A 25,524-nucleotide genomic window follows, 5' to 3' on the forward strand; every position below is an offset into this window, starting at 1 on the left:
GCACAATTCCAGGGGGCATGGCCGGCAGCTCGAGCGGGTGGGTGGTTCTATCAACCAAACCCCTATGCAAGTATCCCCTTTCACGCTCTCCCTTATGGCGACACTTCTTTGCCTTTGGGGGAGCATCTGACGGCGGCCACGCGCGACAAAATCCTCCGTGGGGAGTACGTCGATGTTTTTGGTCTCCTGTTTAGGGAGCTCGAGAAGAAAAGTAAGGATGAGCTCGACGACAGGGACAAGGAAAAGATAAAGCGCAGGAAGGTTGACAGGGCCTGGGCAAATTGGTTGCCCGGCTTCCTGATTTATGCCGGGGTCATTGCAAGGGCACAACCGGCTAGGGCGGCTTCCCTCTTTCAATATATAGACATAGTCTATAGGGCCTATTCGGACTTCGCCGGGGCAGCATGGCTGCAATACGACGAAGCCTTCCGAATGCGGGCCGCCGTCAATCCGGGAATGCCGTGGGACCAAATAAATCAGCAGCTGTGGCTGCAGCTGATGGCCCCGGCAAAACCGAATTCCGGGGACAGGTCCGATAGCGGCCATTTGGTACAGAGATCACAGCAACAGCAGACTACCCCAGGTGCCCGCGTTTCCGCGGGCCAGACGGATCACTCCCGGTTGTTGTGCTGGGAGTTCGCTTCCAAGGGGGTCTGTCCCAGGGACTCCTGTAAATTTAGTCACGAATGTCCGCTGTGCAGTGGGCCCCACGCACTGTCGGCCTGCAGTAGAGCAAAGCCGGGAGCGGGCGGTAAGCGCCCCGGAGGCGGCGGCGGCGGTTCGCAGCCACCTGGAAAAGGGGCCCAGCCCCATCCGCCTGCCGGCTCTCAGTAAGTGATTGGACATATACCCGTGCTGGGCTGATGCTAGCGATTTACAGGATGATTTTACTCTATGGGCCAAGCGCCCTCTGCCATCCAGCATATCTGCCGATGGCCGTCGGCGGCTTATAAGCTTATGTGCGCCCCCCCCCCCCCTGGTCACCTAGCAGGTAGGTGGGTGGTTGGTTAAATTTTGTGCATGTTGCTGACTGTGGTTTGTTTTTCAGGTGCTGTGGCTTGGGGTGAGAGAAGGCGGGTTCTCATCTGTGGGCACAGCATGGTTTTTTGGGCTGCCCATTTCGCCAGACGGTCTCCTGTAGGCACCCAGCTCGGTCTCAGTGCATGGGCTACCGTGGAATGGCTGGGTCGTCGGGGGCTGCGCTGGCCCGGGATCATGCCACTGTTGTTCAGGGAGCGAAGGGCGTTGCCTCCACACATTCTGGTCATTCACTTGGGAGGGAATGACCTGGGGTGGCTGCGTGGGAAGGCTCTTTCCCAGCAGGCGTTGGCTGACCTCCGCGAAATTCATCGCAGGTGGCCTGGGGTCATATTGGTGTGGTCGGCAATTTTGCCGCGCAGGGTGTGTAGGTACGCCATTTTGCCGGGTGGAATTGAACGGGCCAGACGTAAGGCCAATAGGGCTATCCAGAAGGCCATGGAGGAGGGACTAGGAATTTTCCTCCCCCATCCGGCCATACGGGTCAATCTAATTGACCTGTATCGGCCGGATGGTGTTCATTTATCCAATTCGGGTAACCGGGCCTTTTTAGATGAAATTCGGCAGGGGGTGCGGTTGGCTCTGGGCCACCCGTTGGGGCGCTAATGCCTAAGCAGAGGCTTGGCATTGGCGGTGGCTGGATAGGTTTGGCCACGGGGTTTCCCAGGGGAGCACCTATGGCCTAGCACCGTTGGTGCGGTGGTCTGCAGGAACCGTAGATGGGCTAAACGGCTCAGTGCGGGGAATGCAGATCACAGGGAGCCTCACCTGGGTGGATCTCTCCATGGGGATTGATGCCAGCCCGGTGGTGATGGCTGGAGGCCTGGCCGCTCAGTTACAACCCGAATGCGCGGGTTTGTGCTGGGGGCAGGGTGGCTCGCCCTTTGGACAAGGCGGGGTCCAGGTGTTGACCCCAGGGCTTGTCTGGTTGGTTTCACCCCCCCTGCCAGTTACAGTTGTTAATTATCAATAAAGCGGCCCGGTTTAAAACCCAACACTTGTGTCTGCCTCTTCATTCCGACTGGGGGGGCAAAAGGTGTGCGGTTCCTTTAAATGTGATGGCCAGAACTCCCTTGGAGTTCAATTATGCTTGTCACATCCTTGTTCTTGGCTCCGCCCCGATGTCTCCTGACTCCACCCCCAAAGTCCCCAGATATTTCTTGAATTGGACTTGGCAACCCTAAGTTATACACACTACAGAGCCCTGGACAACTATCTGAGGAATAGAAGGAACCATCAGAGAAGACAGAAGGTGGACATCCCAAACCAGGCTGCATAATGTCAAATTTTAAGAGATGAAGCAGGTTTTGACTGTTTAGTGTTAAACGTGCAGCCTATTTTGTTTGCAATGAATTAGCACAGGCGAAGTGCTTCTCAAGTGGGCACCGCAAATGACCCAGCCCTCTACCAACTTCTGAAATTTCACAACACATCTGGCATGAACTATTATCTTAAAAATGCGCTTGTTAAGATTTTCAACTGATTTTTCCTAATATGGGATCACAGAGGTTTCAGGACGTTGCTCGATGGCTATTTTTAGTGTGCATGGTCTTTGGCCACGACAATGAGTTCTCCCAGCCAAGCTAAACCTATGGGGGGTGGAGGAAGACCTGCATTGTGGAGAGACGGCCATTACAGACTTGAGCCGGAGGGGGCGGATGTTGAGGGTGGCCTAGCATAAATTAGAATCTGTACTTCTTGAAGGGAAATGGCCCCAAGTGAAAAAGGCAACATGTATACCTAGCACTCAGAAAAATGAAATCCTCTGAGGGGTTTTAAATGCTATTTTCAGGATTTTTTTAAAAAAGGTCTTGCAATAGAATTACGGTGACAAGCTTATACCTTCACACAGCACAAACCCTTCAAGCCACACTGATGTAGCCAATCCTCCAAGAGCTTACAGGGCTCTTATGAGAGCCAGTTTGGTGTAGTGATTAAGTGATCAGACTCTTATCTGGGAGAATTGGGTTTGATTCCCCACTCCTCCACTTACAGCTGCTGGAATGGCCTTGGGTCAGCCATAGCTCTTGTAGGAGTTGTCCTTCAAAGGGCAGCTGCTTTGAGAGCCCTCTCAGCCTCACCCACCTCACAGGGTGTCTGTTGTGGGGGAAGAAGATATAGGAGATTGTAAGCCACTCTGAGTCTCTGATTCAGAGAGAAGGGCGGGGTATAAATCTGCAGTCTTCTTCTTCTTAGTACAGGGCCTACTGTAAACTCCAGGAGGATTGGCTATATCAGGGTGTATGGTCTAATATGCAAAGGAGTTCCTGCTACAAAACCCCCGTGCCAGTAATCATGCGGAGGCAGGAGACGGGGCTAGCAAATTCGTGACTTCTTGCATGGTCACATGTAGCTGCCTTGTAGTGTACCAGACTTGGTCCATCAAGATCAGTCTTATCTACTCAGACTGGCCACACACCAAAAGGGTCTTAGCACTTGATATAAGCAATGGTAAAACCACTAATTTCCAAAATATCATACAAACAATATGTTGTCAAAGGCTTTCACGGTCAGAGTTTATTGGTTGTTGTAGCTTTTCCAGGCTGTGTGGCCGTGGTCTTGGCACTATGAGACCACGTTTCGCCAGCGACTGTGACTGGCATTCTCAGAGCTGTAACCCAGAAAACTGGAGTTCCCTCTGGGTCAAACTGAGAAGTTGGTAGGCAGGTAGTTTCTGTCAACTCAGGCAGGTGGGGTAGGGCTGAGTCATTATCTTGTGGGAGCTTCCTGGGCTGTGATATGCTAATGGAGAAGCTTCCCTGAGGGGGTTCTTTTGTATATGGATTGGCTATTGAAATTCTAATTTTATCTGTAGTGCTGTTGTATCATACGAACAATTCTCAAATTTCCATCATACACATATTCCATAGACAAACGCAAAAATATATAACAGTCATTCATGGGTTTAGTCATATATTGGTTTTACTGTTTTACGTAATTGGTTTTGCTGTTATGCTGTTTTATTGTTATGTTGATTTTATTGTGATTTTATTATTCATGTTGTGCTCTGCTCTGAGTCCCTATGGGGAATGGGGCAGAATATAAACAGATAATATCAGTGTATACAATTATTTCACCATCTTTCCATTTCCCCCCAAATCATAACAGTTCATAATAAAAATCAGCAATAAGGCCATAATTTTCCAATAGGGGGATAAAGGACAAGAAATATGTTCAGCCTCACAAGACGCCCACTTCAGATATTCCAAGACTGGCAGCAAGTCACCAGGCCCTCTGGCAAAGATCTTTCACTTCACCTGTTACCGCATCCTTTAAGCTGGAGGCGTAAGGGATTGAACCTGTGACTTTCGCCATGCAAACAGACACTCTACCACTGAGTCATGGCCTCTCTTTCCCTCTTCAGTTCAGTCAATATATGGCAAAGTTATGTATACAAGGCCTGAGTATTGCCGGAAAGATTATTAACAAAGGGGCAGTCATTCAAAAAAGTCCATTCACCATTACCAGTTATCTCACAAAAGAGCCCATGATGCACTTTGGAATAAATCCAATGATTCCCACTATGTTGTTTGAAAACAACTGACTGACAGAAGCATAGACAGTAGTGGTCCCAGTGGCACATGCAACAATATGTCATTTCTGCTAAGAAACCAGAAATGCGATAGGGTAGCTCTAGGAAACACTGGGAACTCTATGGTTTTACAATAGCGTTTCTGGAAATTCCTAGAGGTACCCTATGTCATTTCCCATTTTTATCAGACAATTTATGGTGTTGCAGCCTCCTCACATCCCTGCCTACAACTCTCCCACTGGTTGCCAGATACTGCCTGGTAATCCTAATTGACAGTGTTAGTATTTTTGTTTTTGTGTGGTGGAGAGGAAGAACATGATTTGTGTTAAAAATAAGCAGAACCTGTCTTTAAAAGAACTGCTTCCTGTCTCTCTGTGGAGTGTATGACTGCAGGCATCAAAACGAAGACTGTGGCTCAGCTGAGCTGAACTTAAGGAACATCATGAATTTTTCACACCAGAGTAATTTATGGGCTTTGTGTCATAAGCATTAAATACTAATCTTTTCTTAGAAGATGACCTGCCTTGTTCTGCGGCTCCCAAGCTGTATTTTATATCATGGCCCTTCCATGTAACGAGTTTAAATCACCACCCGTGACCATTGGAAAAGCAATTAAGAGACTTCATGTTGTCCAGAAAAAACAGCATATTTTTAGCTCATTTGTACAGATATGCTTCACTTTTCACAATGTGACTTGATTAGATCTTGACTTTTGAAATGTAAGAACTGCACCCTTGGCCCCAACCGTGAAAATGTCGGCTATTCTTTAGCTTCGTTTGTATTAACATTTAGGAAAAACTTCAGGTGATTTCCATTGCATGGTACACTGTTTTCCAGTGCATTTTCCCTCACTTTTTTGAACAAAACTCTTGAGTTTTGTATTCCAGTTTTACTACACGCATGACACTGTTTTTATAGCATCTGTAATCCTGTTTTTACACTTCCACACTGTATGCGCTACACTGCTAAGTTTATACTGCGTGCCAATGTTTGTAATCCTGCCTTGACTCATGGTTTGTGGGATGTATTACACAGTTATCTTTTGCTTTCTCCAGCTTTGTAATCCAGTTAATTATTGCTGTTTAAAGACTCCCAACTGGATCTTTCTGCAAGGCAATGTAATCCACTTGTAAAACTGCAGCTTTAGGCTCACATCTGTAGAGAGAATAGAGAGAGGGGCTGCGGCTCAGTGGAAGAGCATCTATGTGGCCTTCAGAAAGTCCCAGGTTCAATCCTTGGCGTCTCCAGTTAAAAGAACCAGGCAGCAGGTGATCTCAGTCATTTATCAATGCTTGAAGACCAACAGGTTGTAAGCTTACAAAAGGCATTTTTGGAGCAGGGACGCATAGGAATGCAGTTGCAGCTGGCTTGGTATCAGGGGATGTGGCCTAATTTGACAATGAGTTCCTGCTGGGCTTTTTCTACCAAAAAAGCCCTGAGTGAAGAAGATGAAGATATTGGATTTATATCCCACCCTCCACTCCGAAGAGTCTCAGAGCGGCTCACAATCTCCTTTACCTTCCTCCCCCACAACAGACACCCTGTGAGGTAGATGAAGATATTGGATTTATATCCCGCCCTCCACTCCGAAGAGTCTCAGAGCGGCTCACAATCTCCTTTCCCTTCCTCCCCCACAACAGACACCCTGTGAGGTAGATGAAGATATTGGATTTATATCCCACCCTCCACTCCGAAGAGTCTCAGAGCGGCTCACAATCTCCTTTCCCTTCCTCCCCCACAACAGACACCCTGTGAGGTGGGTGGGGCTGGAGAGGGTTCTCACAGCAGCTGCCCTTTCAAGGACCACCTCTGCCAGAGCTATGGCTGACCCAAGGCCATTCCAGCAGGTGCAAGTGGAGGAGTGGGGAATCAAACCCGGTTCTCCCAGATAAGAGTCCGCACACTTAACCACTACACCAAACCGGCTCTCCTAAGTCCTAGCTCTGCTAGTAGAACAATGGTGACATCAGGGGGTGTGGCCTAATATGCAAATGAGTTCCTGCTGGGCTATTTCTACCAAAAAAAGCCCTGAAGATAACATTAATATACAGACAATATAGAGAACATTGATTTCTGCCGGGCTCAGGGCAGTTAATAACAGCAAATTAACCATATAAAACATTAAAAACAGATTACACAATAAAATCAACCAACACATTTTTCAATCATTTAAGACCAAGATGTGCGTTTCCAATTGCTATGAATGATCTTCACAAGCTTCACTTATGGTGGTTCAGTGGGATTATCGGTGCTGTGGGGGTAAGAGCTACCTCCCTTCAGCCTCTAAGGAAAGGAAAGGTCCTCTGTGCAAGCACCAGTCATTTCCGACTCTGGGGTGACGTTGCTCTCACAACATTTTCACGGCAGACTTTTGTTATGGGGTGGTTTGCCATTGCCTTCCCCAGTCATCTCCACTTTCCCCCCAGCAAGCTGGGGACTCATTTTACCGACCTCAGAGGGATGGAAGGCTGAGTCAACCTCGAGCCGGCTACCTGAAAACCCAGCTTCTGCCGGGGATCGAACTCAGGTCGTGAGCAGAGCTTAGGACTGCAGTACTGCAGATTTAACACTCTGCGCCACGGGGCTCTTCCCAGTCTCTAAAGGCAAGTTTAAATAATTTAGTTTTACAGGCCCTGTAGAACTGTGGCAGGTCCCGCAGGGCCTGATGTTTTCAGGTAAGGCATTCCACAGAGCCGGGGCTATTACTGAGGACGCTCTGGCGGTAGACAGTCGAGCGTCTTTCGGTCCGGGGATCTTGAGGAGATGTTGCGACCCTGAACGAAGTGTTCTCTGGGGCACATATGGGGTGAGGCAGTCCCGAAGGCAGTAGGTGATGTGAAAGACCTCTGCCTGAGGCCCCGGAGAACAGCTGCCAGTCTGAGTAGACAAAACTGACCTTGATGGACCAGAGTTCTGATTCAGTAGAAGGCAGCTTCACGTGTGTTCAATATGTGATCAAATCCCAAGTGTTCCCCCCATGCACACACAACCCACAAACATGGACTGTATTGCAAATTCTCATATATATATATATATATATATATATATATAAATCATAACTCTGTCGCTGTAAATTGATCAATGGTCTATACCAGGGGTCCTCAAACTACGGCCCACGGGCCAGATGCGGCCCGCTGAGGACGTTTATGCGGCCCGCCGGGTTATGGCAAAATCAGACCAGAAGTGACGTTCGACCTAAACTCGCGTTAGCAACGCACACTTCCGGCACTGGGCTGAGGCGGCGGAGACAGAGTGTGAGGTGATACTGAGGTGAGGTGAGTTCCCAGGCCGGGGTGTGTGGTGTGGGGAAGGGAGAGAGATGCAGAAGATGGAGAACTGACGGCCCGCGGCCTTGTACAGTAACGGCAGTCTGGCCCTCCAACAGTCTGAGGGACAGTGAACTGGCCCCCTATTTAAAAAGTTTGAGGACCCCTGGTCTATACCGATCACTAGCCTGTAACTATATATATCTGAAAAGATGTCATCTCAATATAACCACTAAGCCACATTGACTCACTGGTATCTGTTTGGTTGCATCTTTAAGACCAACAGAGCTTTATTCAGAATGCAAGCTTTCGTGTGCTCTAAGCACACTTCATCAGGCAATAGTATGGAATGGCAAGCAGACCTAAATATGGAGGACGTGGGCAGCGAGTTAATATGCAGAGTGATGGAAATGTTTTTAGCAGATTAAAAGAATCGCAAATTGGGGTCTGGTGTTGGTTAGTGTTACAACACGAAAGGTAATATAAAGCCGATTGATGTCCATGTACTAAACCCATTAGTCATCCAGCGTGTAAAGTGCAATAAGTGAGTCTGTTGAAATGTTTCTGTTGTTCAGTCCGAGTTAAAATGTGGGCACAGGTTTCTCAGAGGTTTGATTTAAACATGTAACACACATATAAACGTAATTCTAGTTTGCCATTAGAAAAAAGAATACATTAAAATAGAGTGGAAGATGGGTTAGTATATGTAATGAGATAAACAGCCAGTATCCCTATCGGAGTATGTCAATATAAAGAACATTCTGATACGCTATTCTAAAAGAGAAATACATTATAACAAAGTTTTATTCAGAATGTAAGCTTTCATGTGCTCAGACCAACACGGCTGCCCACCTGGAAGCATCTGCTGGGTAAGGTTCTCAGAGGTACATCAAAGGAAATGCGTGCCTAAAAAGGTAGCAAACTTTCTTCAGACTCACTTGCTCTCCAAGTTCTGCTTGCCACTTAGGCAAAATGTGGCAGCTGCTTGAGGCTATACTGAACCCACGAAGAAATTCCACTACCCTTCAAAAACGCTTTTTTGCTTCCTTATAATTCAAGCATTTCCCCAAATCTACAATGCGCATTTTCATAGCGCAGAAAATGTATTCTTATGGTATCTAAAGAAGTATCTGAAGAAGTGTGCATGAACATGAAAACTTATACCTTGAATAAAACTTTCCTAGTCGTAAAGGAAGGACTTTTTTTTTTTTAGCAGGAACGCAGTTCCGGCTGGTTTAGCGTCAGGGGTGTGGCCTAACATGTAAATAAATTCCTGCTGGGCTTTTTCTACAAAAAGTCCTATGTTAAACAATGATAACATCAGGGGGTTTGGTCCAATATGCAAATGAGTTCCTGCTGGGTTTTTTCTACCAAAGAAGCCCTGCTTAAGGGTGCTACCAGACACTAACTTTGTTTAATTTAATTTAATTTTTACATTTATACCCCGCCCTATCCCGCAAGCCGGCTCAGGACGGCTCACAACAATAAAACAACAGAGTTAAAACAATACCATAAAAACTGACATTACAGAACTGGAGCAGCACAGTAAACCATCTTATAGACAAAGGCAGTAAACAGCATGCGACTGATGGCTAGCAGCATAACAAAACACCATAATGGTGAAATGCTTGGGGAAGTGATGTTCTGCATTCTTTATGGTGTTTTCTTTTCCCCTTCCAGCCAACACCCTCATTCACTGGATTTGTGCCTGGATGAAACCTGACAACCTAAATACAAAGCTGAAGACCACAAGCCTCTTAGGAAAACCTAGCCGACTCCTTCCCTCTGTCTGCACTGATGGGTGCCACCATAATGAGGCCTTTGATGCTCATGAGAACCTCTGAAAAAGTGCTGCAAGATCACCTGGTCTTCTCCAAGTCATAAGGAATTGAACCTCGTGGGTGTCATGGCGGATTAACGTTTCCTCATCCACTACGCTCTTATTTCTAAATCCCTTGTGCAGAGAGGGAAAAAACTTAATCCAAAGAAGACAGAAATCAATTAGGTCATTAACACCCTAAGCCTCTTAGCAAGAATTTCATATCTGTCTTGAAATCAGGAGGCGAAGCAATCATAGATATACAGACTGCTTATACAAGTTAGGAAAGGGCCTAAAGGCTTTATCCTGAGGCGCACATGGCAGCCAGTAGGTGCTTATGAAGATGCAACCGTAAACGCTGTATGTTATATGTGCCATCAAGTCACTTCCAATTTATGCCGAGTCTTATCAGGTCTTGCAAACGGAGGGCCGTGCCTTCCTTTTCTGAGCCAACCTTGATGTGCCATCAAGTCATTTCCAACTTATGCAGAATCTTATCAGGTCTTGCAAACGGAGGGCCATGCCTTCCTTTTCTGAGCCAACCTTGATGTGCCATCAAGTCATTTCCAACTTATGCCGAGTCTTATCAGGTCTTGCAAATGGAGGGCCATGCCTTCCTTTTCTGAGCCAACCTTGATGTGCCATCAAGTCATTTCCAACTTATGCCGAGTCTTATCGGGTCTTGCAAACGGAGGGCCATGCCTTCCTTTTCTGAGCCAACCCTGATGTGCCATCAAGTCATTTCCAACTTATGCCGAGTCTTATCGGGTCTTGCAAACGGAGGGCCATGCCTTCCTTTTCTGAGCCAACCTTGATGTGCCATCAAGTCATTTCCAATTTATGCTGACCCTTATCAGGCCTTGCAAATGGAGGGCCGTGCCTTCCTTTACTGAGCCAACCCATCTCATGTATTGAGCCAATCCATGTAACTATTACACACATCAAATTTCTTTTTACACTTGTGTGAATCATTCCTTACACATTGCGGGGGAGAAATTTCATGAGCCTTAAACCAGGGCTTAGTTTGTAGAAAAAGCCTAGAGGAACACATTTGCATATTAGGCCACACCCCCTGATGCCAAGCTAGCCAAAACTGCGTTCCTGTGCATTCCTGCTCAAAAAAAGCCGCAGCCTTAACCTTTGTGCTTCCCTAGCAATTACTTCAAAAGAAGATGATGATATTGGACTTATATTCTGCCCTATGCACTGAATCTCAGAGCGGTCACAATCTCCTTTTTCCTTCCCACCCCCACAACAGACACCCTATGAGGTAGGTGGGGCTGAGAGGGCTCTCACAGCAGCTGTGTCTTTTCAAGGACAACTTCTACACGAGCTATGGCTGACCCAAGGCCATTCCAGTAGGTGCAAGTGGAGGGGTGGGGAATCAAACCCGGTTCTCCCAGATAAGAGTCCACGCACTTAACCACTACACCAAACTGGCTATTCGGTGGTTCGCACGAAGCTGGAGCATCTCAATTTGCCTCAAAATTTGACTGTGAGCAAAATTCAGTATGCTATATCGCTCCTCCATTAAGCAAGAACCCAAAGTGGCATATACCGTTCTCCAGGGGTGAAATTCTAGCAGGAGCTCCTTTGCCTATTAGGCCATACACCCCTGATGTAACCAATCCTCCAATACAAAAAAGAGCCTTGTAAGCTGTTAGAGGATTGGCTACATCAGGGGAGGGTGGCCTAATATGCAAAGGAGCTCCTGCTAGAATTCCACCCCTGCCATTCTCCCTAGGAGGCAGATGAGGCTGCAAGCATGTGATTGGCCCAAGGTCAACCAATAAGCATTCATGACACAACGAGCCTTGTGGATACTGACTAAAGGGTAGCTGAGGAAGAGGAGACAGAACCAAAGAATTCCGGGGCGGGGGGGTGGGGTTGTCTCTAAATACAATGCCACTCAGTCTCATACTCAGGGCAGATTCCAACTGCCATGATTAATACTGGCCCAAGGAAGCAGATCACATGACCACCCTTCCCACACTCACCTGCCACCGCTTTGCAGTGCTCGTTTGGGATCTCTGTCTCGGCCGCAGGGGAACGCTTGCGTCTGATGAAGTGCTCCTTCCCGCTGAACGAAGACTCCGAGGCGTTCACTGGCTGTATTTGCACCAGCTCGGACCCGAGCTGGATGTAGCCCACCTGTCCAATCAAGAACAAAAACATTCCTATGACCTTTAAATCCTTTTGGATGACCTTGAATCCAGAGTGCCCCCCTTGGGCAAGCATGCACAAATGTTCCTGTTGCACAAGGCCTCATAACCAAGACTAAACACTCTAACCATTACAACAGGGGTGTCAAACAGGCAGCCCGGGATGCAATGCACTTCCAGCACGCAATGGAAGTGACATCATATCACCAGCGATGTGGGGACACTCTGGTATTCGGTCAAAAACTCTATGGCAGAAGCCATTTTTATCACAGAGGTTTTGTCCAAATACCAGAGTCCTGCGTTGTTGTCAACACAATGACATCACTTCTGGTACAGCTGCTAGCCCCCAGGTCCCGGAAAGGGATCCCCTAATTTGGGAGGCTTCTCTTTGCAGTAGGCCAGCTGGCCATTGAGGGAAACCCCTCCCCTACCAAGGATGTCACCGTGCAACGTCCCTGACAAGATGACATCACCCGGAAGTGACATCGTCGTGTAGGGACTGCTCTGGTTTTGGGCTAATCTCTATTTTTTAAGCCTGATTTAACAATAGAATTTTTGGTGCAATTATAAGAAACGTGTATTTGTAAGCCAAAGAAAGCGTTTATTTGTTGGTTTATTTTATTTTTATCCCGCCCTCCCCTGGCGCTTAACGACAATTAAAACAACATAAAATTAGATACATTTGTTCTCCCCCTCCAACCCTGATTTTCCCATATCTGAGCTGGGTTGTCACCAGTATGCAGATGGCACCCAGCTCTATCTTGATTGACGGCCATGCAGACGCCGCCCCGGAACATTTGACCAGGGCGCTAGAAGCTGTGGCTGGATGGCTGCAGTTAAGCCGGCTGAAGCTTAATGCGGCTCAGACGGAGGTCCTGTACCTGAGCCGAGGGGGGCTAAGATCAGACATCCGTCCCCCCACCCTGGATGGTGCTCCTCTTGTGCCATCCCAGAAGGTGAGGAGTCTGGGCTTGACACTGGATGTCTCCCTTTCTATGGAGGCCCAGGTCACAGCAGTTGCGCGATCTGCATTTCTTCATCTTCAGCAGCTCAAACAGCTGGCGTCCTATCTGACCCCTCCCCCCCCCATGACTTAACTACAGCGATCCATGCAACGGTCACTTCCAGATTGGACTACTGTTAACTCGCTTTACGCAGGCTTGCCCCTGAGGCTGATCCAGAAACTCCAACCGGTGCAAAATGCGACTGCACGGCTAGTAACTGGACTGCCTTTATGGGCAGGCAGTCGGCTGATGCTGTGCACATTGCACTGGTTACCAATCGAGTATCGAATCCGCTTCAAGGTTTTAGTATTGACCTTTAAAGCCTTACGCGGCCTGGGACCAACATACTTGCGGGACCGCCTCTCCCATAAGAGCCCCGAAGACTGCTGCGATCGACCAACCTTCTGGCCATCCCCGGCCTGAGGGACGTCCAGCTTGCCTCGACCAGAGCCAGAGCTTTTTCGGCCCTGGCCTGGTGGAATGAGCTCCCTGTGGAGATCCAGGCCCTACTGGATTTACTTGCGTTTCTGAGGGCCTGCAAGACGGAGCTGTTTCGCCAGGCCTTCGGTTGAGGCAGACAGACGTCTCTTCATTCTACTGCTTATACCATCTACTACCCTCCCCCACAATGGGCTATAACAGGGTTGCCAATCCCCAGGTGGGGGCAGGGGATCCCCCAGTTTTCAGGCCCTCCCCCTGTTTCAGGGTCGTCAGAAAGCGGGGGGAGGGGAGGGAAATGTCTGCTGGGAACTCCATGATTCCCTAGGGAGATTTATTCCCATAGAAAATAATGGAGAATTGATCCACGAGTATCAAGGGTTCTGGGGGAGACTGTTTTTTGAGATAGAGGCACCAAATTTTCAGTATAGCATCTAGTGCCTCTCCTCAAAATATCCCCCAAGTTTCAAAAAGATTAGACCAGGTGGTCCAATTCTATGAGCCCCAAAAGAAGGTTCTCCTATCCTTCATTATTTCCTATGGAAGAAAGGCATTGAAAAGGTGTGCGGTCCTTTTAAATGTGATGGCCAGAACTTGACCTTGGCTCCACCCCTAATGTCTCATGGCTCCACCCCCGAAGTCCCCAGATATTTCTTAAATTGGACTTGGCAACCCTAGGCTATAAAATTACAATGAGCCAGAATATTTGCTTTATCTGAAATATGTGCCTGCCCGCCTATGTATATTCTTTGTCACTTTGTTTTATTGGTATATTATTGAGTCATTACTGTATTTTAATTGTTTTATTACAATTCACCCTGTATGAGAAAGGGCAGAATATAAATCGACCAGATAAAATAAAAAATAAAAAAATATATCTCCCTCTATGATTCTTCCCTTCCCCCTTTTCCTATATCTGAAATTCAATAAAACTTTTAATTTGAAAAAAAAGAGAAGAATTTGCCCCCAAACCAGAGCATCCCCTGAACAACATCCCCAACACAATGACATACCTTCTGGGTGATGTCATCAGTTGGGGACATCATGCCATGTCCCCACCCACCCACAGAATGCCCTCCCCCAATCCCTCCGCCAGACCAATGAGGGGACCTGGCAACCCTAGGTGCACCCCAGAAATGACTTCATCACCTCACCGGCTTAGGCCTTCTTTTGCTGCCAGTAAGCCCCCACTCCCCGACCTGCTGATCAGAAGAGGGGAGGGTCCCAAGGCTCCCCTGCCCCCAAACAGGGTCCTGGCAAGCCTGATATACATGTGTAACCAGCTTGTAGGAAAGGAATGCATTCACTTTAAGAAAGAAAAGAAGATACTGGATTTATATCTCAGAGTGGCTCACAATCTCCTTTACCTTCCTCCTCCACAACAGACACCCTGTGAGGTGGGTGGGGCTGAGAGAGCTCTCACAGCAGCTACCCTTTCAAGGACAACTCCTACACGAGCTATGGCTGACCCAAGGCCATTCCAGCACCTGCAAGTGGAGGAGCGGGGAATCAAACCCGGTTCTCCCAGATCAGAGTCCGCACACTTCACCACTACACCAAACTGGCTCTCAAATGAAACTGGGAACCCGTGCCTGGGAAAACATGGGTTTTAAATCCTGCCTTCAGCTATACATGAGTTGAATATTAACATGAGAACTGCTCATTGCACATATAAGAAAAAAACAAGTGCACGCTGGATTTGGATTGTACATGCATTCACTGCAACTACTGTAAGCTACTGGTTTGCACTGCTAAGCTTGAGAAAGCTCAAGAACTGGCCACTGCGCTCGAGTAGGTGTGTCACATTCCACTTGAGTTTTTCACTAGCTTCTGCTCTAACATGTCCACCTCCTCCTATGTATGCCAGCAGTCCAGTAAGAACCCCAGGCCCAACTCAGAGGGGTCTCCGTTTGAACCCCACACTGCCAACACTACTGCCCGTACATCTCTGCACACCCTTCAGGCTTCCAACAGTGACAGCATTTTCCAGGCTATTTCTACATCCAGTCGAAAGGCCTTTTATTTGTTCCAGCTGACCAGGTGTTCCTTCCCTCCTCGCCAGTTTAATGTAGGTTTTAAACATTCAGCAGAAGCACTGTAAATCTGGTCTTTAAAAGACCACTGAAGAAGTGCCAGCCCTTTTCTTTAGAGCCAAATACATGTTACTGGGTGTGGCTGGAGGTGGAGGGGGGGGGGGGAGAAGAGAAGAATCTGCTTAACCATTCCCCCAGCTCGAAAGCCAAACTGGCACCAGTTGGAGAAAATGACTTAAAGAACCACTGGAAAGGCGGATGGTTTTACATTGGCTGCAAGACTGAGCCGCTTTTTAGCCCGTGCAATTAGTACGCGGTGCGCTGGAGTGGTTGGAATGCTGGAGACCCAGGTCGAAATCCCCGCTCTGCCATGGAAACTTTGCTGAGCGACCTCGGGCCAAACTAGGGTTGCCAATTACCAGTTGGGTAAAGACAGCACAACCGAAGTTATAGTGACCAGTTAGCTAAGGATGTATCGAAACAAAATCATACAAATATGTTCAATAGAAGACTAAATAGCAATAACAATTCCCCAAAAGCTTCACAGCTCCATCCAAGGAGTCCCAACGAACAGGTCGACTTGCTTATTTCTGCTTCGAATCCTCTTCTAGCATCGGGTGCTCCAACCACATCTCTCAACCGAAGGCAAAAGCTCAGGAAACAACATCAAGGGGTTTCTGATGCAACAGTAAGCTGCAAAAAGCTGCAAAACCCACAAGACTCTTTTTCAGTGCATCCAAAGACTGCGCATCGAACTCCCAATGGACAACTGGGACAGGAAGTCTCCAGTAAGATTTCAAAATGGCACTACACTCCAAAAGGCTCCTTTGATGGAGCTGTGAGACTTGCTAGTTCGTCTTCTATTGAACATATTTGTATGATTTCGTTTCAATACATTCTTAGTTAATTAGTCACTATAACTTCAGTTGTGCTGTCTTTATCCTACGTGACCTCTCTCCCTTTACTAATCCCCAGCTGGAGGCAGGGGATCCCCTGGTTTGGTGCCCCCTCCCACTTCAGGGTCATCAGAAAGCGAGGTGAGGAGAGGGAGGGAAATGTCTGCTGACACTGGAGTCTGACTATGGAGTCTGATTCCTATAGGGTATAATGGAGAATTGATCCATGGGTATCTGGGGCTTTGGGGGGGGGCTGTGTTTTGAGATAGAGGTACCAAATTTTCAGTATAGCATCCAGCGCTTCTCCTCAAAACACCCCCCAAGTTTCAAAAAGATTGGCCCAGGGGGTCCAATTCTATGAGCCCCAAAAGAAGGCAGCCCCGACCTTCTTTATTTCCAGTTGGAGGAAAGGCATTTAAAAGGTGTGCAGTCCCTTTAAATGTGATGGCCAGAACTCCCTCTGGCATTCAATTATGCTCGTCACAGCCTTGCTCCTGGCTCCACCCCCAATGTCTCCTGGCTCCACCCCCCAAAGTCCCCAGCTATTTCTTGAGTCAGACCTGGCAACCCTAGGCCAAGCACACCCTCTCCGCCAAGCTGCCCTCACAGGGTTGTTGTGAGGATGAAATGAAGGAGCAGAGACCCATGCCAGCCACCGGGGGTCCCTCTTGAGGGGAGAGGCCGTGCGCAGAGGAAGCAAATGGTCTTGGGAGAGACAGGGTTGAATGAGGCCTCTTGGCTAGCAGGAGTGCCAGACACTCTGCCGGGTACTTGGAATAGCTGCACTACTAAATCTGAAGCCGCTGAAGCCGAGCACAGCTGGGGAATGCAAAAATATGAGCATCATCAGGCAGACGCCTGGCGAGCATACAGCCCTGGACGGCTATGGTCATGTTGGAGAATGCACAAGCTGCTGCAGTTGCCTCTATTTTTGCTCTGAACCACTGGAGCCGTACAGGGCACTAAGCACTCGTTTCAGCTGCAAACTGGTGGTGCTACTGTTTGCCTTCAAGAAGTGCCTGGGGACATTCCAGCAGGAGGAAGAGGAATAAGAGGAGGAGGAGGAAGGAGAAGGAGGATGAGTTTGGATTTATACCCTGCCCTTCATTAGCCAAAGGAGTCTCAGATCGGCTTACAAATCTCCTTTCCCTTCCCCTCCCCACAACAGACGCCCTGTGGGGCAGGTGGGGCTGAGAGAGCTCTCTCAGAACTGCCCTTGAGCAAACTTGTGGCTGACCCAAGGTCACATCAGCAAGTGCTCACGGAGGAGTTGGGGAATCAAACTTGATTCTCCCCGATAAGAGTCTGTGCACTACAGTCTGTCCTTTTTCAGACTTGTAAGGAGGGAAAGCCCTCACTTAGATGGTCTAGGATAGCCTAAATTCGTCATATCGCAGAAGCTACACGGGGTCACTCCTGGTTAGCACTTGGATGGGAGACCCCCCAAGAAAGTCCAGCGCTGCTACAAAAAGGCATGTAATAGCATAACACCTCTGTTCATCTCTTGCCTTGACATGGGTAGACCAGGCTAGCCCCACTCTCATCAGGTCTTGGAAGCCAAGAAGGTTGGCGCTGGTCAGTATATGGATGGGAGACTCCAAGGAAGTCTAGGGTTGCTATGTAGAGGCAGGCAATGACAAACCACCCCCGAATGTCTCTTGCCTTGGCATGAAACGCTTGGGGCTCTTTAGCTTGGAGAAACGTCGACTGTGGGGTGACATGATAGAGGTTTACAAGATAACGCATGGGATGGAGAAAGTGGAGAAAGAAGTCCTTTTCTCCCTTTCTCACAATACAAGAACTCGTGGGCATTCGATGAAATTGCTGAGCAGACAGGTTAAAACGGATAAAAGGAAGTACTTCTTCACCCAAAGGGTGATTAACGTGTGGAATTCACTGCCACAGGAGGTGGCGGCGGCCACAAGTATAGCCACCTTCAAGAGGGGTTTAGATAAAAATATGGAGCACAGGTCCATCAGTGGCTATTAGCCACAGTGTGTGTGTATATATAAAATTTTTGGCCACTGATTGACACAGAGTGTTGGACTGGATGGGCCATTGGCCTGATCCAACATGGCTTCTCTTATGTTCTTATGGGTAGACCAGGCTAGCCCTACTCTCATCAGTTCTTGGAAGCTAGGCAAAGTTGGCTTTGGTCAGTATTTGGATGGGAGACCACCAAGGAAGTCCAGGGTGGCTACGCAGAGACGGGCAATCGCAAACCACCTCTCGTTTCCTGCTTTGAAACCCCTACAGTGTCACCTTAAATTAGCTGTGGCTTGACGACAACAAAAAAGAGGAGGAAAAGGGAATATAACTAGCCAGCAATGTCCCATCTAAGCTGCAGAGTCTTGTGAGTAAAAATTCTACTTTGTGAGCTGCCGGCATGGAAGTTGTGAGCTACTGCATAAATTATTGTGCTCTGGGGTCATCCTTCCTGAGCGCAGACAAAAATGTGTGAGCGGGAGGCTAAAAATCTGTGAGCTAGCTCACGCTAACTCAGCTTAGAGGGAACACTGCTAGCCAGGTATGTCCACGTTAATCACACACACTTTGCTCAACCACTATCCAGAAAGCAATACAGGTTCTGGTTTAGATCGCAGAGGGGTAATCTGCACTACTGCAGAATGCTGGCCCGGCTCACACAGTATGAAAAAAAAAAATTCCTAGGCTAGCATCACAAGCAGATCTCATGTCCCTGAAAATGCTAGCTTTCTAAATGCAGGGCACTGTTACATACAGAGGCTGACTCCAACACACAACTCCTGACCTGAAAAGCCAAGACGTCACTTGGCAGTAACTGAAGCTAGCATTCGCAAGCCTTTCTGCTGCAGAACTTTCTTAATCCACTCCAATCACAATTAAAATACATACTGTGGATTTGCCAAGTTGAATTTCGTGGTGGGGAAAAACTGCCAAGACCCCCGAGGTCCCTTACAGCAGAACCGGAGGCCAAGATCCCCACGCTGATTAAATTGGAAGTACGGTTTCACAAGATCTAAATTGACTTTGAAAACACAATCTTCACCGGTTTTCAGGCTCGGATTATATAAGAGCAACGATCCCGCGTGAGACAACAGAACTTTGGGGGTAGGCCATGAATATTTCGAACCCATGGTAGGAAAGACTTCTCCGTGAGGCAGAATACCGTCTTGACTGAGAACACTTGCAGTGTTCTGAAGTCCAAAAATCCACACATTTGCCCCAGATGTTATTCAATCTAGCTTTAATTTTGTGAGTAATAGGACTGGATGCTGCAAGCCAACAGAACAACTCATTCCAGATAACAGGAAGCCCTGAAAATTTACCTGAATCTCAAGGAAGAAGAAGAAATTGGATTTATAACCCACCCTTCACTTGGAGTCTCAGAGCGGCTTACAATCTCCCAGGGCTTTTTTTGAGCAGGAGCGCAGTTCCGGTTGGCTTGGTCTCAAGGAGGTGTGGCCTAATATGCAAAATGAGATCCTGCTGGGCTGTTTCTGCAAAAAAGCCCTGTGTGAAACAATGGTGACATCAGAGGGTGAGGCCTAATATGCAAATGAGTTCCTGCTGGGCTGTTTCTCCTGGAAAAGCTCTACCATCTCCTTTCCCTCTCCCTCCTCACAACAGACACCTTGTGAGGTAGGTGGAGCTGAGAGAGCTCTGACAGAAACTGATCTTGAGAGAACAGCCCTGAGAGAACTGTGTCTGACCCATGGTCACCCAGCAGCTGCATGTGGAGGAGGCGGGAATCAAACCTGGTTCTCCCAGATTAGACTCTGCACACTTAATCTCTACACCAAACTGGCTCTACACCAAATCGGAGACCTGCAACTGAACTGTCAAGATGAGTGGAAGATTTAAAAAAAAAAAAAATCTGACAGAGTTTTATATTAGCAGCAACTCAAGAGGAATGAACTCTTTGGCTCAGAGGCCAAATTCTGCTTTATTGTAAGACAGGCAGAAATCAACCATCGGCAAGGAGAGCCACGGATCTAGCTTGGCTGCTCCCCTTGTTCAAAAAACTCTGCTCAATTATTCTCCTATAGACCCGCAAAATTAATCCACACATTATTCATGACACACCACAAACAAGCACAACTTTACGGAATGTTCTTCTGGGTCATTTGGGTGTTGTTGTTGTCTTTTAAAAAAAAAATAGGATAAGAGATATTTTCCAACACCACCCCTTTCATTGTGAGAGAACTTCCGCCTTTTTAAAACTCACATTTGCTGCCATTTGTTCTGCATCTAATTACCAGTTTTAGTCATTTAGGCAAGAACAGCCAACCAGGAAGCACACAAGCAGGCCTCATGTGGCGCAGGAGCTCACAGAAGTGGGGCTCCGGAACGTCTACATTCTATTATGCTTTTTCTTTCTTCCCCCCAGCCCCACCCCAAAAAACCCCTCCTTGCTTCTGGGCTCCATTGTTCAAACCCCCTGGAAGAATTCTGCTGAACTCTCTGATTTAACAAAATTTCTCATATTTCTCCCCACAAAAAAGGAGGGGGAATAACCCCAACATATCAAGCAGACCGATGAAAATCTTCCTCATGAAACTGTGGCCAAATAAGAGAAAGTAATTTAAAAGGTATGAAAGGAGTAAGGTTTTCTTACGACAATTCTAATTCAAGAAGCAATTGAAGGGAGATGCTGAGTTGATATAAATGAGTACACCTTCGGGTGATGTCAGGGGGTGTGTGGCAAATGCAAACGAGTCGTACTAATGAGCTCCGGCATCTCTTTTTCTACAAAAGGACCCCCCTGCACATGGGTTTGGATCAAACCCAGTTTTTCTACTAGTGGAAAAGAAAGGAAGAAGATGAAGAAGTTATTGGATTTATATCCCACCCTCCATTCCGAAGAGTCTCAGAGCGGCTCACAATCTCCTTTACCTTCCTCCCCCACAACAGACACCCTGTGAGGTAGATGGAGATATTGGATTTATATCCCGCCCTCCACTCCGAAGAGTCTCAGAGCGGCTCACAATCTCCTTTACCTTCCTCCCCCACAACAGACACCCTGTGAGGTAGATGAAGATATTGGATTTATATCTCACCCTCCACTCCGAAGAGTCTCAGAGCGGCTCACAATCTCCTTTCCCTTCCTCCCCCACAACAGACACTCTGTGAGGTAGATGAAGATATTGGATTTATATCCCGCCCTCCACTCCGAAGAGTCTCAGAGCGGCTCACAGTCTCCTTTCCCTTCCTCCCCCACAACAGACACCCTGTGAGGTAGATGAAGATATTGGATTTATATCCTGCCCTCCACTCCGAAGAGTCTCAGAGCTGCTCACAGTCTCCTTTACCTTCCTCCCCCACAACAGACACCCTGTGAGGTGGGTGGGGCTAGAGAGGGCTCTCCCAGCAGCTGCCCTTTCAAGGAAACCTCTGCCAGAGCTATGGCTGACCCAAGGCCATTCCAGCAGGTGCAAGTGGAGGAGTGGGGAATCAAACCCGGTTCTCCCAGATAAGAGTCCGCACACTTAACCACTACACCAAACTGGCTCTCCTTTGACCGCCCAGAAAGGCTATGCTGAGGTTCATGGGACTGGCATGTCAAGTTGTAGTATGGTGCAGAATTGGGCAAGATTCAGTGAAAAGGGCTGGCTGGTTCCAACCCTCAGTGAACTGACACACAAATATAACATAACATCTCAGATTGCCTTCACATAAGTCCAAGAGTAGCTCAAAGTAAGCTAATACAAGTTTTAATTGTTTATATGCAGTTTAGCTGTTGTTTAACTGCTGATCTGAACAGTGTTTATTTGCGTTATTTATATTCTCCCTTTCTCGGTGGAGGTGGAAGAAGATGATGACTTTACTCTGAATCACAGTCTCACAGAGCGGCTCACAATCTCCTTCACTCTCCTCCCCCACAACAGACACCCTGTGAGGTAGGTGAGGCTGAGAGAGCTCTCCCAGAAGCTGCCCCCCTTTCAAGGACAGCTCTGCAAGAGCTATGACTGACCCAAGGACATTCCAGAAGCTGCAAGTGGAAGAGTGGAGAATCAAACCCGATTCTCCCAGATAAGAGTCCACGCACTTAACCACTACACCAAACTGGCTCTCAAAACAGTTCACGTTATTCTCCTCTCCTCCTGTGATTAAGTGTGGTAAACTGACCCTGTGAGGTTGGTTAGGCTGAAAGTGTGTGACTCGTAAGAACATAAGAGAAGCCATGTTGGATCAGGCCAATGGCCCATCCAGTCCAACACTCTGTGTCACACAGTGGCCAAAAAAACCAAGTGCCATCAGGAGGTCCACCAGTGGGGCTAGAAGCCCTCCCATGCACCAGAGCATTACGGCCCCTGACAGAGAGTTCCAACAATACCCTGTGGCTAATAGCCACTGATGAACCTCTGCTCCATATGCTTATCCAATCCCCTTGAAGCTGTCTACGCTTATAGCCGTCGCCACCTCCTGTGGCAGTGGCAGTGAATTCCATGTGTTAATTACCCCTTGAGTGAAGAAGTCCATGACCACAGAATCCTAGAGTTGGAAGGAGTCCTAGAGGCCATCTAGTCCAACCCCGTGGTCGATGCAGGATCAGTCTAAAGCATCCCTGACAGGCAGGAAATCATTTGCATATTAGGCCACCCCCCTTGGTGTCACCAAGCGGCCCCGTGGTGCAGAGTGGTAAAGCAGCAATACTGCAGTACTGTGGTCTGAACTCTCTGCTCACGACCTGAGTTCGATTCCGGTGGAAGATGAATTCAGGTAGCCGGCCAAAGGTTGACTCAGCCTTCCATCCTTCCAAGGTCGGTAAAATGAGTACCCAGCTTGCTGGGGGCGGGGAGTGTAAAAGACTGGGGAAAGCAATGGCAAACCACCCCGTAAAAAGTCTGCTGTGAAAACACTGTGAAAGCAACATCACCCTAGAGTCGGAAATGACTGGTGCTTGCACAGGGGACCTTTCCTTTCCTTTCCTTGGTGTCACCATTGTTTCACACATGGCTTTTTTGTAGAAAAAGCCCATCAGGAACTCATTTGCATATTAGGCCACACCCCCTGATGCCAAGTCAGCCAGAACTGCGTTCCTGAGAGTTTCTGTTCAACCCTCCACTCCACCCCTCCCCTCCCCGCCGCCCCGGTCCTCAGTCTCAAGCAAACTGTGCTGTCCACCTTCTAGTAACTTCCGCTGTCACCAAGATTCTGGTGGCAAGTGCACCCATCTGAACATCTGGCTGGGCTTCCTTAGCAGCTGGGCATAGTTAGAAGACCTCCTGCCCATGTGTCTGGTTGCGCGTTTCAGGATATGTCGTTCTTTTCCCACAAGCTGTCCTTTGCCAACAATGATGCCGTTAGTAAGGCTGGAAGGAGACGAAGGAGAGGAGATGGCCTGTGCTCCTATCTGTTGCGGTTAGTTTCTTGCCGAGCCCGTACTGCATCACGGATGTGTGGTAGGCAGATGTCATGGACACGATTGTTGTTTGCGAACAATCCTTGGTGGACGCTCTCCCACAGATGGTATTCCCATTTTAATTGCATTGGCTTTCAGGAGCTCACAGGGCTTCCGAGCAACCCACTCCTCCCAGAGGGAGAGGCTTAAAAACTTCAGATCGAGCGCGCAGCAATGCCCTTGCGCCCCACCTCGTCTCGATCCAACTTTCCAGATGGAAAGTACAGAAGCAGGAGGCACAACTCAGCGGTCAAGCCCACGCTTTGCATGCAGTAGGCCCTCAGTTCAATCTGGTCATTCCAGTTCAAGCAACCACAAAAACAGAAGCCAGTTCACAGTACCAGGAAACACTCCTCTCCAGGGCTTTTTTGTTGTTGTTGAAAAAGCCCAGCAGGAACTCCTTTGCATATTAGGCCACATGCCCGATATCACCATTGTTCCACGCAGGGTTTGTTGGGGTATAAAAAGCCCAATGGGAACTCCTTTGCATATTAGGCCACACCCCCAACATCACCATTGTTTCACGCAGGGCTTTTTTTGGTAGAAAAAGCCTGACAGGAACTCTTTTGCATATTAGGCCACACCCCCAACATCACCATTGTTTCACGCAGGGCTTTTTTTGGTAGAAAAAGCCTGACAGGAACTCTTTTGCATATTAGGCCACACCCCCATCATCACCATTGTTTCACGCAGGGCTTTTTTGGTAGAAAAGCCCAGCAGGAACTCCTTTGCATATTAGGCCACATGCCCGATGTCACCATTGTTTCACACAGGGTTTTTTTGGGTATAAAAAGCCCGACAGGAACTCCTTTGCATATTAGGCCACACCCCCATCATCACCATTGTTTCGTGCAGGCCTTTTTTGTAGAAAAGCCCAGCAGGAACTTCTTTGCATATTAGGCCACACCCTCGACAGCACCATTGTTTTACGCAGGGCTTTTTTTTGGTAGAAAAAGCCCAGCAGGAACTCCTTTGCATATTAGGCCACACCCTCGACAGCACCATTGTTTTACGCAGGGCTTTTTTTTGGTAGAAAAAGCCCAGCAGGAACTCCTTTGCATATTAGGCCACACCCTCGACACCACCATTGTTTTACGCAGGGGTTTTTTTGGTAGAAAAGCCCGGTAGGAACTCCTTTGCATATCAGACCCCCCCCCCAACATCATCATTGTTTGGTATAAAAAGCCCAGCAGGAACTTCTTTGCATATTAGGCAACACCCCTGACATCACCATTGTTTCACACAGGGCTTTTTTTGGTAGAAAAAGCCCAGCAGGAATGCATTTGCATGTTAGGTCACACCCCTGACCAAGCTAGCCAGAACTGCCTACCTGTGTACTCCTGTTGTTTTTTTTAAAGCCCAGCTTCTCTCAGCCAGGAAGTGCATCCACCATTCTAGATGGCCCCAGAAGACACTTCCCGCCTTTGCCATCAAACCTTTCGTTTTCATAATCATATCTATTCCAAAGCAGGATGTGGATTAGAAGATCTATAAAGTGGAGTTAAGAGACAGACAAAGAGATTCTCTGCCAACCTAAAGAAGTCCCCAGTGTGCCAAAAAATCTGAAATCTTTTGGATTTGGGGGGGATGGATTTAAAAACTCCGCTGCCAACCTTCTTTCTCCCCACCTCTCCACTCTCTTTGGCATCGCTAGACTGCCTGGCACCCTAAGCAAGGCAAACTTCCGGGGGCCCCCTCTGCACTGATAGTCGCCACGTCCCATGGGGGGGGGCGCCAAGAAGGCCAGCACCCTAAACAGTCACCTAGTTTGCCTACTTGCAGGGCTGGCCCTATTTGCCATGGCAAAGCAGAGTTGGGGAAGCAAGCAAGCAAGGAAAGTTTTTTCCTTCCCATCTGCTCCTCGTCACCACTGCCGGGTTTTCACACAGTGTTCTGGGCTGTTTCTTGTAACCCAATCTCCTCTCTGAACACATTTGTGAACGTGGCTCTCT

General features: G+C 48.0%; 1 protein-coding gene across 1 annotated transcript in view; it reads right to left on the reverse strand.

Annotated features, from left to right (window-relative positions):
• The window catches only part of ADAMTS17 (ADAM metallopeptidase with thrombospondin type 1 motif 17), a 323,961-nt gene that overhangs the window by 285,989 nt on the left and 12,448 nt on the right, over window positions 1–25,524 (reverse strand). The window contains exon 3 of the mRNA XM_060260248.1: window positions 11,653–11,806. Coding sequence (XP_060116231.1) covers window positions 11,653–11,806 — 154 coding nt within the window. The remainder of the gene's footprint in view (window positions 1–11,652; window positions 11,807–25,524) is intronic.

The sequence above is a fragment of the Heteronotia binoei genome, chromosome 19 (genome assembly GCF_032191835.1).
Source record: "Heteronotia binoei isolate CCM8104 ecotype False Entrance Well chromosome 19, APGP_CSIRO_Hbin_v1, whole genome shotgun sequence".
In the NCBI taxonomy this organism is placed as follows: Eukaryota; Metazoa; Chordata; class Lepidosauria; order Squamata; family Gekkonidae; genus Heteronotia; species Heteronotia binoei.